The sequence below is a fragment of the Chamaea fasciata genome, unplaced genomic scaffold (assembly GCF_029207755.1).
Source record: "Chamaea fasciata isolate MVZ Bird 193981 ecotype frontalis unplaced genomic scaffold, bChaFas1.0.hap1 SCAF_8, whole genome shotgun sequence".
In the NCBI taxonomy this organism is placed as follows: Eukaryota; Metazoa; Chordata; class Aves; order Passeriformes; family Sylviidae; genus Chamaea; species Chamaea fasciata.
The window spans coordinates 12,145,136-12,163,130 of record NW_027094093.1 but is presented as its reverse complement, the minus strand read 5'-3'; the positions used below and the strand labels follow the sequence as shown (position 1 = coordinate 12,163,130).

Below are 17,995 nucleotides of genomic sequence, written 5' to 3'. Positions count from 1 at the left end.
AGTGGAACATTGTACATTTACAATGTATCTATGGAAAAGGGATGCCTGCAAATGTTTTGTTGCAGAGAATTTATCTTACTGGAACTGCAGTTATCAGGGTGTATGTAATGTGAATTTCACAAGCATGTATTGCTTCCTCAATTGTACAGCAAAACTATGTGCATTTTAATATTGCTTGCTTAACACCTTAGAATACATAAATCTCCCAGTTTTGTCTGCTCTTTCTTTTCTCTCTGTCTAGTGTGGGATCAGGCAAAGCTTAGCCTCTATAACTGGCTTTGGTATGAAACAACCACATTTAATCCTTATGTGGAAGAAACATCTTACGAGAACTCGCTTTTAGTACAACAGTCTGGATCTTTGGCTTTGAGCTCCCTAACACATGTCCTGCATAGCCTCACTCTCAATGCCAGGTAAGACACTGTTACACTTCACAGTAGCCCTTGCCGAGGACCCAGTCCTTACAATCTGTGTTTTCTGATAATAGTGTTCGAGATGAAGATGGTAGGACCTGGGTTCCAGTTGATTGGTTACTTTAAATGAGCAGCATTTGGGTAGCAAACCTTGTCCAGTGATGAGATTTCACAACCAGGTCTTTGTGCATAAGGCAGAATTAGTTAATATTTTCTAATGGTGGGAGTTTTGGGCTGTTTTTAAATTATTATTATTTTGATTTTCCCCTTTCCTCATTTCGCTTAGGGGGATATTCAGACTGCTTGCTCAGCACCAGCTGGAGAAAAAGGACAACCCATCTTATCCAGGTAAGTACCCACCTTTTCTCATCTGTTTAGGGTGTTGCTGTTCACAGCAGCCCTGGGTTTTGGTATGCAGGTTACATCTCCAGCAACAGAAGTGCTGGAACAGTTGTCTCAGTGAGCCTCACTGTATTTCTAGTGGCACTGTGACTCAGACAGGCAATCAATAGACTGGCTGGTTCTGAAGGACTGCCTCTTACATGCGTAGACATGACTGAGACCGTTCGTGGGGGGCTGTGGAGTAAAAAAAATGAAAATGAAGACTGAATTTGCGTAACTTGCACTTAAATGTTCTCTATAAATGACTTCTGATGTACCCCTGCTTTCTAGGATACATGTGGAATATTCTGTGACTGTCTGTAATAGGTGCTGCAGTGGGTATGAATAACATTTTAATGGTAGAGAAAGCAAGATAGAAGAGTTGGAAATTAAGAGACATTAACGATTGTAGAAAGTGCATTTAAAGTGCAATTAAAATTCCATTAGGCAACAGGGTGACTGGAATGTTAATTCAGCTGTTTTCCATTAATTACTGAAGTATTACCTTGGCTGTATACTTGCAAGAGGTGATGTTACTGTAGCTACTCTGGTCTAAGCCAAAGCAAGACTTTCAAGTGGACATCATGTGGTGTGAGACCTGGAAAAATCTGAAAATCTTACTACTTCAGTTTCTTGTCTTGCCTTTTTCTGTCTCCAGGGCTGTCTTTCCAAGACTTTTACCAGCAGTGTCGGGAGGCTTTCCTTGTGAACAGTGACTTGACACTCAGGGCACAGCTGACAGAATTCAGGGACCACAAGCTCATTCGGACCAAGCGGGTGAGTCCAGGGAAGAATTCGGGATATTCAGCCACTTTGAATAAAAAAGATACTTACTTGCTTCTAAGTTAGGCTGTATTGTTTTAAGCACCTAGGAACTGGCAGGGGGCTGAAATTCTGTAATTGCAGCTCTTTCCATGCCTCCAATTTGTCAACACCCTTTACATGGATGGAGGTTTGTAGAAACACAGTGTGCTTTGGTTATTCAGCAACCTACATGTCTTCTTTTTGAAGACACTGAGAAGTAGCAGACTATGGAGCCTGCCGGTCTGCTTCCAATAGTACTACCTGTATTTCTATAAGGAAAGAATGCAGACTTGTCATAATAATGAGGCAGGGTAGCAGTACAGGATATAGGAACGCAGTGTTGAGGAACTTTGTAGTGTCAGACAAGCATAGCCCACCAGCAGATTTCTCATTTAGTGACTTTTCTCAGTATTTGTGCATTTCCTGTGTTGCTCTAGTGAAGTATTGCAGGTTTGCAGTAATGTAGCTGTTCAGGATGCTGTCCAGTTCTAATCCAGACTGCAGATAAATGCTAGCATTGCAGTGCTGGCTAGTGGCTTGCCTGGCACTTGTGTTAACAATGGCTGCGCATGTGTGTTTTCAGGGAGCCGACGGTGCGGAATACTTACTAATTCCCGTGGATGAGAGTACCTTGGCTGACTTCTTAGAGAAAGAGGATGAAGATGTGTAATGTCTCTGTGTCCTCAGTGTCTACAGCAACTGCTCTCAATGGCTGCTGGAGAGGGGTCTATGCTCAGATCTCTCTTTCTCCAACCTCACAGCTGCTGCACTGATGAGTAATAATTCTCATGAATCTTGCTCATTGTTCAACTACCTCAGGTAGTTTGGAACAATGACTTTGGTAAGCAAGGCCTCTCTTGTGCTCTAGTTGGATTTGTCTGCTTTGTCCTTAGCTCAGACAAAGTCTTCTTTCTATCTGTTCAGCCAACCTCACAGCCAGGAAAACAAACTTGGTGAGACTGTGCCTTCTGCTCTCTACCTCAGTAGACATGAGGGTTTTATTGGAGCAATTTACTTGGGAAGTGCAAATCACAGGATGGTTAAGAGCTTTAGTTTGTACTAGTGGTGCAACTTCTCTGAACTGAGTGCTATCCACTACTCCTCTACCCTTTAGACAAAACTAGCTTCCAGTGTATGAAGACAAGATTTCTGCTATGACACCTGCCTTGACTGCATGAGGAAAGGAGAATACTAGTGGGTTTGGGATGCTGCGGGTAACTTAGTCAATTCTGGCAATAAAACTGAAGGACTTGTCCCAAACCCACATCTTTCTATAACATTTAGATAATCAAAATTATGATGGACTCATGTCATTGCCTGCTACTTTCCAGTGTGCAGTCCAGGAATATGAAGAGGCCATGAAGCTTTTTTGTTGATTTTTTAAAAAGCTTGATTGTATATTTATATTTTTTACATCAGGAGTGTCCACTGTTCCTGGAGGAGGCCTTAAATGCCATGTAGAAGCTCTCCCCTTTTTTTAAGCTCTTAGAGGCTGGGAGACTGCTGAAGTTTGACATCTTTTCTTCAATGCTTTTTTTTCTCAGTTATGTGGGAGGAATTCTATAGTTCCATCGTCTCTAGTCTGCCAGCCAGACTTCAGGGACTCTGTTGCCTAATATTTGGTGGCTGTGTTACAGCTCAGTGTTGTAATAGTTCACATCAATCAAATAAAGTACTTTATTAATTTTCATTAGCTTGTCTTGTCTTTCAGTCTTTTTATGTTACAGGAAGATAAGAGATCCTTGTGGCAGTCGTGCAAAAACCTCATTTTCGTTATGATATCAAATATCCGTGCAGATTTCAAACTACTGAGCAGAAATATTTTATATTGTTTCTTACATCAAAATCAAGAATCATTTGCCTGCCTTTTAATACCAATATATAGCTTTTGAAGAGAACCAAAACATCCCATGGAGTAATAGTTACCTCATCTGCCCTTCAAAGACAGAAGGGAGATGTATGGCCTGACTTCTGTATTAGAAACCTAGAGCATCTACCTACCCCACTATCAACTTGATTCTTTGTATTCCCCTTACTTGGGAAAGAAGAAATTTCTTCTCACTTCTCAGCACAGTGAGGTGCCTTCATGGTATTGGCAAGAATGATGACCTTTATATAGCCTAGGTAGCTTCAGATAAACCTCATCTCTTCCCACTTACATTTAAGGGGAACAACACATGCAGTTATTAAATAGAGACATTGCTTGGGGAGTCACTTTTATTAGCTTAAAACAATAGAGCTAACAACTTTACAAATTTGTAATGAAATCTTTACCATCCAGAGATAGTAGGGTATGCAGCTGTGAGATTTTTTTTCTTTAAAAAAAAAATCCCAACAAAAATTAACTTGGAAAATAAAACTTGTTATCAGTGGTAAAAACACTACTTGTTCAGTTTTAGTAATCCTGTAATTAAAAGCCACAGTTACAGAAACTTTTTAAAAGACAATAACAAAGGCACATGAATTTACAGCTTTTGTTAAGGAATTGAGTTTCAACCTTACAAAGCTGCTTTTGGATTGAGAGCCCCTCTTTTGAAAAGCCTTAAAGCTGCATTAGTGGTAGACTGAGCAACCGAATACTAGTACAAACTACTTGTTTTGTGTTCTCTATTTGCATCTGAGTGGTGCCTTAGTACCACTGTAATGCAAAGAATTGATCTCCATTAACTACTGTTTCTGAAATTTATTAGATAAAATATCAGTGACTTGCACTGACATGATTTGACATAAATGTAGTAGGGCAGAACTGCTGCATAAGCTTAAACCTGGAGATAAGTCAGCTTTTATATATTTTACCCAAACAAATCCTGTGTATCATGGTTATCAACTGTATCTAATAACATTAAGCAGTAACAGTAAATTTATTCAAGTACAGTCCAGTAATTAAGTAAATGAGCCTTTGGTATTCCAAAACAAACGTTTATTTTTCTGACCTGACAAAATATACCCCAGACTTTGAGGGACTATATAATACAATCATTCCATACTGGACCAATTGAAAGCACCTTCATTAAGCTCTGCAGTTGGATAGGTCTGTGCAAGATAACACTATTGACTGAATTTCCTCTCTCTCTTCAGTTCTTTCCCCCTATGCCACCTGGAGGGGATCTCTGTCTTTCTCAGACACAATGATGTTGATTTTGTTCTGTAGGTGGACAGCGAGTGCGTCGCGCAGCTCTGACAGGAAGCCTCGCTCAGTGTTACTGTGCTCACACAGAATAACACTGATCCCATTGGCAACTGCATCCAGCACATCATGGTGGGACATCTCTCCTGCCATTTGGAGAAAGAAATGTCACTGAGATCACTAATGGTGCAGTTCAGGTAACCAGGTCTCTGCAATTATGAAGCTGTGGTGATGTGATGGAATATAGGCCCTAAGTGGAAATGCAGTACTACGAGCTCAATAGGACCACGGAACACTCCTGCTCCAGGGTCCTTAGAAAGACTCCGCTCATAGCCCTGTATGCAGCTGAGTCAGACCACAGAAATTCCGTGCCATCTTTCAACAGCTGTACATTCTGCCAATTTGGGCAGAAAATAAAAAGTGCTCAGAGTGGTCTGGAAGAGAATGGAGGAAAGCAGTTGGGAAGCCTGAGGGTCAGCTCTGCAGGGCTTCATGTAAGGGGGGAGAAGGGGAACATTCCTACAGAATGCAAGGCAGCCTCCACACTGTTGAGACACAGGCAATAACTGTCCCACTGCTGGAAGAGAGAATAATGGACTAAGAGTCTCTTTGGTTGGACACACTATGGAGTTTCTTTGGAAGGTTCTGTAGACTACATTATATTGTTCTGCATTAGGGAATTCTGTGGGGAATAGAGGATATGTATGTTGCCAAAGGAGAAACACACTGAAAGTTGCAACTCACTCCCATCAGCACTGATTTTGTGTTGAAATAAATGCTCAAAGTAATGTGTTAATTCAACTGTCTTTCACTGTGCCACACTGCCATTTGATCCACACTATCTCTAATGTTGGTTTGTCATTCCCATAACTTACTGTTTCTTAATTATAAATATCAGGTAATTCTTTGTGGTCAAATTTTTCAACAGCCAGTCAACCCTCTTATTTTTTGCTGGAGTGGGGTTTTTTTGTTTGTTTTTTTTTCTCTAATGACTATTTTTATAAAAATAGTGAAACAGCAGTCTATTACCTGTGAGATAGAGGTCAGCTTCCATTCCCTTCAGGACACTGCTCCCAGAACCAGCACACAGAGCAGCTTTCTTCACTGGTGATCCTGCAGGATAGAAGGTGCCACAGTTAAACTCCTTCCCCTTTCTTCAGCCCTCACGTGTGTAATTGCTAGTAATTGTTTCAGTTAAGTACTACCTTGATTTTAGAGTCAATGTAAATTTGTTGGAGGAAGAGATGTGTCAGTTTGAAAGAGTCATGGGCCTGTAACACCTCTGACAATACAGCAAAATCTTCTGTGATGGGTAGATTTTTTTCAAGGGGCAAGAAACTTTGCAGAAAACTCCAGCACAGAGGCTGGCTGCTTTCTCCTAGTGATGTTAGTTAGGTTTCTGAACTCTTTAATAGGCCACTACTCTTTCCAGGAGTCTTGTGTTCCACCACCGTGAGTTTCTCAACTAATGATGCCACTAAGGCAGCATTTTGCCTCTGAGATATACTGGTTCTTAACTTACAGCTCTCAGAAGGCCAGTCTTAATGCAAAAGCTGAAAGCTGCTCCGTGCCAATAAAAATTGTCCATTTGCAGTGATTTCTAATTCCAGGGTATTACATATATGACAGGGACATGAATTTTAATTTTTCATATACATTACATTCACTAAAAGAGGGAACATACAACATAGGGAGTTTTCAAAATCTCTTAAGGTTTCACAGTACATTGCCTTGCAATTACTGTTGATTTAAGTGGAGTCACACCACTTCAATCCCACACCAAAAAAAGAGGCTTTGAAGTAGTTTGGGGAGTTTTTAGTGCAATTGTCAGTCTAATGAGCTTTCTGCATCCTAAGTTATAAAGAGTTCTCAACAAATTTACTCTCACAAATTCTGCTGGGTGTGCTCCTTGGACATTAGGATAGGTAGCTGGGACAAGAGGGTATTTACTCCACATCTTACTAATGACCCCACGGTGAGCTAGCTCACCTTCTTTATCTTATCTTTCATCAAAACACAGTTCTGTGTTTATAATGATACCATAAAATGTCTTACTCTTGAAGTAATTTGAATTTTAACCTTCAGTCACAAAAGGGAACATACAATGAAACAGTACACCTTTGTGCCTGATATCCTGAGCAGGAAAAAAAGAAACTTAATCATTATATAAATGACAAAAAACAGTATCTTTCATTCAACTTGTGCTGTCCCTTCTTCACCACATCAACCAGCATAATCCAGAATCCCATTAAAATACAGATGACATTCTTTTCATATGCTGTAAATTCTAAGGTGCTGTTTCTTAGCAGTGCTCCCTAGTTCTTGGAAGTAAACCTGTTGAAGACAGCAGCGTTTCCCCCTGTCATGCACACACTGATGGTCCCTGTGTCCCTGCAGTGGCAGTCCCAGCAGGCAGCCTGGCCTCAGGCCCGTTTACCGAGTGTCCTGCCCGCTCCCACGGCCACGCGGACGTGCGGGAGCTGCAGGTGGCCTTTGACACGCTCGATGATGTCTGACAAGGACACCGGCTCGCTCAGGGTGCACAGGCGTCCCATTCCAGTATGGGGAAGGAGAGGCTGAAAAAAAATTAAAATTACTGTCAGAAAGCTGATTCCACATGCTTGCACTGCTTTCCATACTGTAACAGGATGAGTATATTGGGCTTGCAGGAACATCACTGAACTTCACAAAAAAGTGTGTATGTGATGTTCTCAAATGTAACATATGAACAATACCAGCTATTGGAACTGATTGAAGAATTAGTGCAGATCGCATACAATAGTTTTCATTGCTTTGGAAAATGCGTGTGGCTTCAAATCCCCATATGCCAGTATTTCACACCACTAGGGTAGCACTGGAAAGCTGTGATGCCACTGACTACTGCATTTCAGTGTTTAGGGCCCTCAGCTCACACACGTAATACATTCACAGGAAGTAATTTTGTGATTTTGTTACCTTTTGTAGTAAGAGAATCTCTGTCTTGTGATGAAGAAGGCTGTTCTGGGACAATAATGCCACCACCTCCAGCAGTGCTTTCTGAGAGCAGTTCAAACTGACTCGTGTTTGTTCCTCACCTTCAACCCTGAGGAAAAACATGCCTGGTGCTTGTTAAGAAGCTAGATAAAATTTCGGCATTGTAACTATTGTATTACAGCATTATAATTATTAATTTTGGCATAATAATAATTATTATTCTATCCCAATGGCTGTTCTACCACTGAGAAAGGAAAAAAAGACAGCGTTGTTATAGCCTAGACTTGTCTTGGAAGAAACAAATATGAGAATTTAACTCAATTGCCCATATCAAGTTTCCTGTTAATACTCTTCTTTAACACCCCTAATCTATGTGATGATAGACTTGAGTTGCTATTACCATTTAGCATGACATAGACTGACCAGAAGGGACAATTATTCCTTAAGTTTCTCATTCTGCTGCTGAAAAATGCAGCAGCAATGTACAGAGGAACAAAATTATTAGAACAGTAAAATACTATTACAGCAACTTACTGTTTCAAACAACAGGAAGAATACAGCATTAGAGTGGAGCAGGTACCTGGCTGGGAGAGTAGTGAGACAAGAGATCTCTGGGATGCCTTTGATTTTGAGCAGCACTGCATCCAGATGCTCAGCATCTGCACAGAACTCTACCCGGTGAGTGCCCTCAGCTGGAGAGCTTGGCACAGTTGATGGATGCAGTGGGACAGAAGTACAGGCACCTGAGAAAACAGCACGAGATTCCTGGTTTATAAAGCAGGGTAAGTACCACAACACTGATTTAGCAAATATCTTAAAGAGATCTGGATGCAAATTTTGCACTCAAATCCTTCTTCCCTGACCAGAACTGTGGGCTTTTCATTCTTCTGCCTCCATTAGGCACCGTCTATTTTAAGTCCAAGGAAGCTGATGGATGTATATTATTTGCCATTCTTAATGCCATCGATTTTATCCTAACAACTGTACAAAACCAGGAGTTTCTGGTTTGTATGACAGGATGGAAAAGACACATCTGTGAGCTGCAATACAGGATAAAAATCTAAAATAATTTCACATAGCTTAAATCCTTTGTAAACATTGATATCTTGTACTTTATAAATTAAAGGTGGTGATTTAAAGTCAGTGGTCTCAGCGTTGCAACCACAGTGGACAATAAATACGCTCCACCAGTTCCAGATACATCCAATAGTAGAGTCATGCATCTGAAAATACCCTCTTGCGTTTATTATCTGGTATACATCACCAAGATAAATTTCCTAAAATGTTTTTAAGGTTACAGTACTATAAAAAATACTAGGAAAAACAAAAACGGTCCTCAAATCACACCTGTAAAAGCTGGGAGGCAAAGGATGAAAGATCCCACCTAAAATAGCATACATCTTTAATAATTTTAACTTGTTTGTTCTTAATGGAATCTCACCGAGTCCCTTTGTTAGCCAGTTATTAACTCCATGAGGTATAGCATCGTAGGCTGTATGCGGAGAATAAATCCCGATTCTGTTCTCCAGGGCTCGGACCACCAGCCGTTCCTTCCAAGTTTTCCACGTTACTCGCTTGAGTGGTGTGAATATAGGAGGGTGGTAAGAAAGAACGAGGTTTGCTTTCTTCTGCACTGCCTCTTCCATCACCTCCTCAGTGAGGTCGTTAGTGAGGAAAAGGGTGTTCACAGTGTGGGGAGGACTTGGTTCCACCAGCAATCCCACATTGTCCCAGCTTTCAGCCAGAGCGGGGGATGCGAAGTCGTTCAGGGCAGAAACGAGCTCCCGGAGGTCCATGAGGGCGCGTAGGGGCGGGCGGCCCAAGGCACGGACGCGGTGGAGAGGCGGGCGGAGCAGCGGCGGGACACGCAGCGGCATGCGGGGACCTGTGCGGGGCGAACACAGGGCGCCGTGAGCCCCGGGAACCCCCCGGCCAAAGAGCGGCCACGGCAGCCCGACCGCGGATGCCGCCCCGCTGCCGGTGGGTGCGCCCGCCCACCCCCGGCACCACCGGGCGCCCTCCCCGCCCCGCGCTGCCCGGCACCAAACGCGCGGAGCTCAAGCCTCGTCCCCCTTCCCGCGGCAAACCCAAGCCGCAGAGCCCGGCCGCGCAGGCGTTCGCTCCTCGGCGGCGGGGAGCGACCGGGACCGGCGGCCTCGGGGTACGGCCGGGCCGGCACCGCGCTCACCTCCCGCAGGAGCAGGGCCGGCGCCGCGGGGCGGGACCTGCGCTCGGCCCCGCCGCTTCCGCCGCGCTCAGCGGGGCTGGGCGGCCCCTCCGCAGTGCCGGGAGCGAGCTGAGGCCCGCCGGAGAGCCGCCGCTTGGCCGGCGGCGAGGCTGCGTCTGCATCAGCCCCGGCGGGTTAAAGCATTCTCCGAAGGCGGTGGGCGGTGGCGCCGGGCCGGGGCTCGCCGGTGGAGGAGGCGCGGGCGGAGGCGCCTGTTGTGTGCGCGGCAGGCCGGGGGCGGTTCCTCGGGCGGGGAGGGAGCCGTAGCTCCGGCTGCCGTGGGTACGGGGAGCCGCGGGCAAGCGGGTGGAGCTGGGGACACGGAGCCGGCGCTTCCCCGGGCTCTGCGGAGCTTCACCGGCGAGGGCGGGTGTATAGAGGAGATACTAGCGCGTAAATCTGTCGACTTCTACGCAGCCGCGGTTTTATTACCGTCATTCTAAGCGTTTTATTTGAAAGTATTGCAAAGATTTTAAAAATCTGATCCTGTGCTTGAGTGCAGGTACCTGTCTGTTGCAGGCACTCACAGCTGTCACGCGTTGGCCCCAAATCACACTTACGTTAGGCACTGGCATGTGGCTTTTACCTCTGAAATTCTGCCATCTGCTGTTCTACCAACTGCCATAATATTTGCAAACACTGATTGCTTAGTATAAAGTTTCATCCTAGGAAAGAGTGTTTTTTGCCCTGTTCCCCTTTCTTTAAGTGGTCTTTTTCTACTCATTTTTCATTCTTTATATGCTGTGTAGTTGCTTAATGCAAAAATTTAGCCACAGAGTCACTGGAATGGCACCGTAGAACTGTGTGGTGTAAAAGCATGTAACCAAAAAAAATTTTAGAATAAAAAACTAATGGGGATTGGCAGAAAAAATCCCAACGATTTTCATATGTTATCTTTGCAGGAAATCGCTGTATAGAAGCCTACCTCAGCTTTTTGATAAGCAGGCATGGTAAGAATAAAAGCCCATTTATATATTTTTGTTCTTTCTGAAACCGTCATCTCTTGGAAAGTTAATAGCTGCTTTCCATCTCAAAGGATTACATATTTTACTGTGACGCTGTGAGGAATCTGTCATGAAAAGTTCAGGGTTTTCATTTCAAACTTATAAAAAGATACTGTGGAAAGGTTGATTTACATCAGTCTAAAACATAATGATGCTTTCACTTTAGAGACCCCAGATTTTAATGCTACTTTGGCATGTATTTGATAATCTAGTTTGGTTTCTTTTGCACAGAAGTGTTAGTCTAATTGTGAGAATATACCTTGCTTATGTAATATACCTCAGTGTATGTAAACCTCTGCACTCACAGGCTTTTAAAAGTTTAGCAATTCAAGAAATAGAGATAAGACTATATATGTCTTAAACTGTTCATACACCTTCTATAGCATCTTCCTGGACATTGTGGGCAGCTGTCTCCTTTACTTGTATACTTTTGGAGCAGTATGCCAGTATCAATGTGATGCTGATTTTCCTTAGTTTTGCTGTACAGTTATCCCCACAGTAATTGTTTTTGCATAGTTCAGCACTTTCCATAGAAGCACGGTGATATATTTGGCCTTAGAGATAAATTTGTTTAGGTCACTGGGTAATTGATTTTAAATTTTATGAAGGTAGCTTATAAATTCTTATGAAAAGTAAGTTAATTTTTAGATTTACTTGTCTGTGAAGGCACATTGTAAATGCTGCCATTCAGAACTAGCCTTATCAATCAAAAGGCTGCAGGCATCAGTTGCTCCTCTAGTTGTAAAGCAGCGAAGTGTGTGCACCATCCAGAACAGATGTAACTTTGATTTTTCACTGTTACATTCAAGTGACTGAGTAGGTCCTGTTTGCAAATCAATAATGTATTTCTGAAGTATAACAGCATGCAGCAGCTACTGCATTACCATGGCAAACTTGATTTGTCCTGAAACTAAATGAAACCGAGTGCTTTTTTGTGATTCTACTGGAAATGCCGATGGTGACAGTAGCCTTGCTTATGGGCAAATGTTGAGACAGTGGTTATATGCAGTGTAAACTTGCTTATGTTCTTGGTGGGGCTGGGAAATAAAACAGAGTGTTAGTATTTTATTGCTGATTTAATTATGGTTTTTTTGCCTTTTGCTCAGGCTGTCACGCTGCATACTGATGTGGGAGATATTAAAATTGAACTATTCTGTGAGCGTACTCCAAAGACTTGTGAAGTAAGTCAAGTACCAGAATTAGGATTGCCTGGTGGTGAAACAAAGCAGTAGAAATAGGGAAGACTGTGGCTTTTGCAATTTCACCTTTTCAAGTAATGGAATACCAGCATTTTAAGCTGGGGCAGTGCCTGTTCCACTCATGGAACTTGTGCACTCCGTCATACTGCCCAGAGTTTGATACCCGTTTCTCCCTTGATAAGGTTTAATTAGGGGGTGCTTCTCTTGAAGTTCCAGCATCCCCCAAAGTGTCCTTTGCCTTTAAGGGGAAATGCAGCACCTAGTGTAGGATTCCCAAATTTCCATGGGTTTACTCATACCGTCACAGACTTGATTTCAGTTTAAAAGAGTGAGACTCACTCACAGTTTGTCAGGGACCCCAATTTTGAATTTTTATAATAAACTGAAATTGAAATAAATTTCATTTTAATAAAAAGCTGAGGCATTAAGTTATTGATTACAAAATACATGTGCAAAATGAAATTGTTGAATGGGAATGATACCTGAGAGCATGCCTTAGCCTTCTTGTTTGTTCCTTGAGTCCGACAACCTGGCACTGACAGCTTTTTATTCTCTGTGTGTGTGACACTGTCAAAGGAGTTTATTAGCTATGATTTGTTTATGACTATTCTGTGGCAATACTCTGTGGAATTCGCATGGTCACAAACTAAAGCAGAGGTAAATGCATTGGTCATGCCAATGCTGTCATTTTAGTAAGATAATACTATTTTTCACTTGTTTGTTAATATGGTTTGTTTGATTTTTGTAGAATTTCCTGGCTCTTTGTGCTAGTAACTACTACAATGGATGCGTATTTCACCGAAATATAAAGGGCTTCATGGTTCAGACAGGGGATCCATTAGGTAAATTCTTCTGTCGGGGTCTTTCTATGGAAAAAAATGTACATAAAAATAAAATGTAAGCAAATAAAAAGGAACTATAGGTATTAAAACCAAAATGTAAGTAAAGTAAAAATATAAGAGTCATTATATTGTTGATAACAGGTTTTTATGATAAGATTAGTTTTCTGTGGTGGGCTTACAGAAATGCAGGTGTTACCCCAGTTTTAAATAATCATGCATTCTACAAACTTGAGTTTTAGCAGCTGTTTCCACTAAATATGATGGTTCTGTTGACTTATGCAGAAGCAGCTGCTACTGTGCTTTGTGTGGTTTCTGCCTGAAAGGCTGAGTCTAAAGCATTTGGGGATTTGGCTCCCAGATGGTGTCAGCTATTTGGGAGAAAAGCTGATTCAGTTGTGTCTGTTCATTCTCATACTGAATTTAATTTAAGGATATGTCAGTGTTTTGTTCTGCTACTTAGTAGGTTCCTTATATAGTTATGTCTCAGTGCAGTGTCAAGAACCTGCCTCAAACTAATTGCAGGCTGTCTAGTGTTGTTGTTGTAAAATGTTGTAACAGAACGTAATTCCTGGATTTTTCAGTCTGAAAATCCAGTAATTTCTACTGTGCTCCTTCTTTATCAGGCACTGGGAAAGGAGGTAACAGCATCTGGGGCAAGAAGTTTGAAGATGAATTCAGTGAATATCTTAAGGTATTTCTGTACTCTTGATATGCACTTACATTTTCATCTCAGTTTTCTTTACAAAACTTTCTCTTGGTTGGTGAACAATAACTTATTATTAAAATAGGAATAGGCATTTCTGTGCTTGGCAAGTTAGGTTTGGGGGTTTTCATCACTGAAAACAGAAGTAAAAAGGATTTCTGACAGCACTTTTCCTTCTGCACTGAAGGCAGAGAAGTAATTTTTCATTGTAAGAGCCATTTTGAGGAGCTAATTAAGGATTGTGATAGAATATATTAGCAACCAAGATTTGTTCTTAATAATGGTGTTGAGGAAGAGCTCTAAGACACAGAGCACTGGTTAGTCCTGGTTTCACAGGTGTGTATTCATGCTGAGGTTTTTCCCCTTGTTCAGCACAGTGTCCGTGGGGTGGTTTCCATGGCAAACAATGGTCCCAACACCAATGGATCGCAGTTCTTCATCACTTACGGCAAACAGCCACACCTGGACATGAAGTACACGGTGTTTGGAAAGTAAGTGATTCAACTGCGTGCCTCTGTCAGAGTGTGTGAGGGATCTGAGTATTTCAAGGCACATGCAAATGCGTGAACTTCTTCTCAGAGTCAATCATGGATGCTTAACATTTTCTTTCAAAATACCTTATTTGCTATATAAAATGTTTTGGTTGTCTTTTGTTGTATGGTTTGCTTGCAAAGTCCTTGCCTTGTAATACTTACCTGTAAAGTGTTTTGAGATATCTCAACTGTGAAGTTTAAATCATTATTAGAAGGCAATTTCCAGCACTTCTGTTTTTCGTACAGAGTTATTGATGGCTTGGAGACACTGGATGAGCTGGAGAAGCTGCCCGTGAATGAGAAAACCTATCGACCTCTTAATGATGTTCGCATTAAAGACATTACAATTCATGCCAACCCTTTTGCTCTGTAGCCACAGAAGGCCTCAACACATTCTTCAGAGACTGGTCAGATAATTCCCAGATTATGGGGTGTAAGAGCCATCAAAAAGGGGGACTTCAGCTGGATTGTATCTTTGCTCATTGAATGCAGAATTTTCAGGAGCTGTGACATTGTTTGAGAGTTATCACAGAATCTTAACATTTCTGAAGCCAGGTTTTCCAGAGTATCTTCTAGTGTTTTGATTTTTAAACACTGTTTTTTATACTTGTAAAATAAAACCCAAAACTTTATTTTTTTCCTAATCTTTGGTTTTTGCATTCTCTTTCTGAGTAATGTTATGTTAAGGCAATGTCCTTTGCTATAATTCCATGCTACCAGTTTTGTGAAACTTTCTCGCAGTGTCATCTTCCTTACTCAGTTTTCTCAAAAGAGTAAAGTAAGATACACAATTTTTTCCCCTAGGTGAGAACAGTGCACAAATAGATGAAACCTATCCTTCCAAGAAGATGAAAGAACATATTTAGAGGAATGTTTGCTCTTGTGCTGCTGTGTTGGAATGATAACCTCTTCAAGCCTCCCCTAAAGGTATAGATGGGAGTAATTTCTTCTGGCTTCTGACACAACACTGTTGCTATGAAAGAGGAAGTATTTCTGTCCTCACTTTTTTTGCACAAAGATTAGGGGGTAAACTTGACAAAGAGCACTGCCAAAAAGGCTGTGGTCACATGATGTTGAACAGATTAAGAGAGCCATTTTGGACTTCTTCCCGCAGTCCTTTTCCACTCAGTGAGCATCCCTTAGCAAAGCCCATTCTTATTTATACACTTTGTAATTCTTGGGAGGCTCAAGTCTGCATCAGGCCATTATCTCCCATTTCGAGACTTGGCCTCTTGAAATAATGAGAACTCATTTCCAGGAGAAAGCAAAGGTATGCCAGATACAGATTACTGAGGTGTTAATGAGAAGAGGGGACAAAGTTTCTGTATTCTTCATGCAATGTTGCTTTAATCTCCCAGCCCTTTTTCCAGACTTAATATATTTTAGTGTAATACTTCAGTCCGGCAAAGGATTATATTCTTTTAGCTCTGTGCTCTTGTCTCTTCCTTACAATCAGCAGCAGTGGCAAGTAGACAGAAGTGTGCAATGGCACACTTGACTGACACTACTGCCATGCAGGAGGAAGGGCGTACTGGGAAATTTCCTACAGTGTAAAGGAATTGTCAATAATTAATAATTTTAAATTGCACTGAACTGGAAGCAATTTCAGGTCTTTTTTTTTTTTTTTTTTTTTCCCTCCACAAAAAGAAGGCTGTTACATAGAAAATGTGAAACATGGGAGCACCAAGTATTTTGCTCTCTGGAGGGGATACACAAATGTATTTTTTTTTTAATCTAATGTTGTGCATTGAAAGGAGAGTGATCCTAGTGTGACAAAATTACAAACAAACTTCAAAATTGTATTCTGTCTGCTTTCCTGGACTTGTCTAAGCCGGAGAACAGTGTGCAGAAGGAAAATAAGGGCGGACGATCTTTGAACAGTGACTTGTACATGTGGTAAGCTGATTGCAGAGGACCACTAACCACGTCCAGGCAGGACGGAGACGATTAAGAGCCCCGTCCCAGGCCAAGAAATGACCCCGTCGCCATTCGGGGTCCCCTGCCGCCCCCCTCAGGCCGCCATGTTCTCTGCTGCGCCTTCTCGGGCGGGCAGAAAATGGCCTCGGCCGCTGCGGCGGGGCCGGGGCCGCTCCGGGGCCGTTCCGGGGCCGTTCCGGGGCCGTTCCGGGGCCGTTCCGGGGCCGCTCCGGAGCCCCGCTGGGGCCGAGCGCGGAGCCTTTCACCGGGGCGGGGGCTCGGGGCCCGCGGCCGTTCGGGGCCCGCGGCCGTTCGGGGCCGGCCCCGCGTCCCGCCCGCTCCGCCCGCCCGGCGCGTCCCGGGGCCGGCGGCCGCCGCTCCCGCCGCGCTGAGGCTGCGCTCGCCTTGGCCTTGGGCAGGGAGGTTCTAGCCGGGGCTTTTCCTCGTGGGGCACGCTGACTGGGGGTAACTCCGTTTTATTGTCTCCCACAGGAGAACTTCACTGAAATCTTGAAAAGCCCACTGGGCAATATTTGGCCGCGTTAAGCACACAGAAGCCTTCCTTCTTGCGAGGATTCTGCAGCACCGGGGGCCCGAGTAGCGCGGCAGGAGTGTCCGAGCCGTGGTTTGTCCTTAAAAGGCTTTCTTTAAGGAGAAGGTTAAAGGTTCAAGTTCCCCTATCAAAAATAATTAACTTGAAAAAAGCTCTTGAATTAAAAAAAAAAACAAACCAAACTTCGAAGAAGGAGCAGAGAAAAGAGCCAAAAACTGGCATGTTGAGGAAAAACATAATCTTCATTATCGCTTAAATTTGATAATTAATGGCTTTGAAACCAAATTGTTTGTCTGTGGGATGTAATTCAAAGAGTAAAATACCCTTGTTACACCTGGGAATTCCAGTCAAAGTAACGGTCCTGGCAGGGATAAAAGAAAAACACCACTTTGCAGAAGGTGCAGCAATGCCAAGAATGGGAAGGGGACACCATTCAGAAGTGCACAGGAGAAAAAGTGCTGCAACCATCTTTCTGAAACTCCTCGCAGGTAAATGACTTCTGCGCTTCTGAAATCAGCAGGCATGTTTTAATATTTTATTATTCTGGTCGGGTCATGTGATCATTTTTGAGTTGAAGGTATTTCAAGAAAAGATGTCTTGCAGCTTAAAACAAAAAGCTGCCTCCATAGCGGCACTAAAATGATTTTAGTTACATTTACTGGACTTTTTGTAGCAATGATTCAGAAACCAGCTCTGTGAATGCAAGAGGCTGCTGTCAAGAACAGTTTTGAAGTTTGCAGTCACAAGTCCAAGGAAGGATGCGACACGGGGATCTGGTCTAATGTGACAGCTGGTGGCAGTAGGAAATAGAAGACAGTTTACAATACATTTCATCCTAAACGTCCACAGGTGATAGGACCAATTTTAATTTTGTTTGTTATTTTAAGAAGGTAGATTCTCATCTGTCAGTAGTAATTGTGTGTTGGGTCTGGGGAGTTCTGTGGGTAGTGGAAGTTTATTCCTTTGGCTCATACTAGTACTGACTCTTTTTTACTAGGATTGCATTTCCTTCAGTGAAAGTGTATAGTTGGTACACATGCTTGTGATACCACAGAACATGGTTCTGCTCTACTGGAATATATTTGAGCAGATTAATGGGCAATAACCATCAACTGGAGTACTTGAAATACAGGCATCCACTTACCTGGCTTCAAAATTTCCATTATGACAAGCATTTGCTTAACCCCTACCCTAAAATCCAAGGACGAGCTTTTAAACTGGATTTTGACTAAGTATCACTGAAATAGCAAGGGAGGTGTGCCAGACTGACTTTTTCAAGGACCTTAACACTGAACATAACTGCAAATTAATACCTTTAA

The 17,995-nt window shown here is 42.7% G+C and overlaps 3 protein-coding genes across 7 annotated transcripts in view; 2 read left to right on the top strand and 1 right to left on the bottom strand.

Moving 5' to 3' along the window:
• LOC136293201 (hyccin 2) overlaps positions 1-3,288 on the top strand; it is a 68,391-nt gene extending 65,103 nt beyond the window's left edge. For both annotated transcript variants that reach the window (XM_066189671.1, XM_066189668.1), the window contains 4 exons: positions 242-413; positions 700-761; positions 1,453-1,571; positions 2,182-3,288. In XM_066189671.1, coding sequence (XP_066045768.1) covers positions 242-413; positions 700-761; positions 1,453-1,571; positions 2,182-2,268 — 440 coding nt within the window. In that variant the 3' untranslated portion in view covers positions 2,269-3,288. The remainder of the gene's footprint in view (positions 1-241; positions 414-699; positions 762-1,452; positions 1,572-2,181) is intronic.
• A 508-nt stretch (positions 3,289-3,796) lies between these two features.
• NIF3L1 (NGG1 interacting factor 3 like 1) lies at positions 3,797-10,016 on the bottom strand. 2 transcript variants are annotated; one of them, XM_066189663.1, is made up of 7 exons: positions 9,887-10,016; positions 9,140-9,583; positions 8,279-8,441; positions 7,681-7,807; positions 7,163-7,301; positions 5,755-5,838; positions 3,797-4,871 (listed from the first exon to the last, which is right to left on the bottom strand). In XM_066189663.1, the coding sequence occupies exons 2-7, from the start codon at positions 9,573-9,575 to the stop codon at positions 4,687-4,689; spliced, it is 1,134 nt and encodes a 377-aa protein (XP_066045760.1). In that variant the 5' UTR covers positions 9,576-9,583; positions 9,887-10,016; the 3' UTR covers positions 3,797-4,686. The 2 variants fall into 2 exon arrangements, with proteins under 2 accessions (XP_066045760.1, XP_066045761.1); XM_066189664.1 differs by lacking the exon at positions 9,887-10,016 and adding an exon at positions 9,786-9,850.
• PPIL3 (peptidylprolyl isomerase like 3) lies at positions 9,959-16,853 on the top strand. 3 transcript variants are annotated; one of them, XM_066189667.1, is made up of 8 exons: positions 9,959-10,081; positions 10,828-10,875; positions 12,036-12,110; positions 12,877-12,970; positions 13,594-13,661; positions 14,046-14,164; positions 14,453-15,133; positions 16,616-16,853. In XM_066189667.1, the coding sequence occupies exons 2-7, from the start codon at positions 10,873-10,875 to the stop codon at positions 14,577-14,579; spliced, it is 486 nt and encodes a 161-aa protein (XP_066045764.1). In that variant the 5' UTR covers positions 9,959-10,081; positions 10,828-10,872; the 3' UTR covers positions 14,580-15,133; positions 16,616-16,853. The 3 variants fall into 3 exon arrangements, with proteins under 3 accessions (XP_066045764.1, XP_066045763.1, XP_066045762.1); XM_066189666.1 differs by having other exon boundaries at positions 9,959-10,144; XM_066189665.1 differs by lacking the exon at positions 9,959-10,081 and adding an exon at positions 10,115-10,207.
• The last annotated feature ends 1,142 nt before the right edge of the window (positions 16,854-17,995 follow it).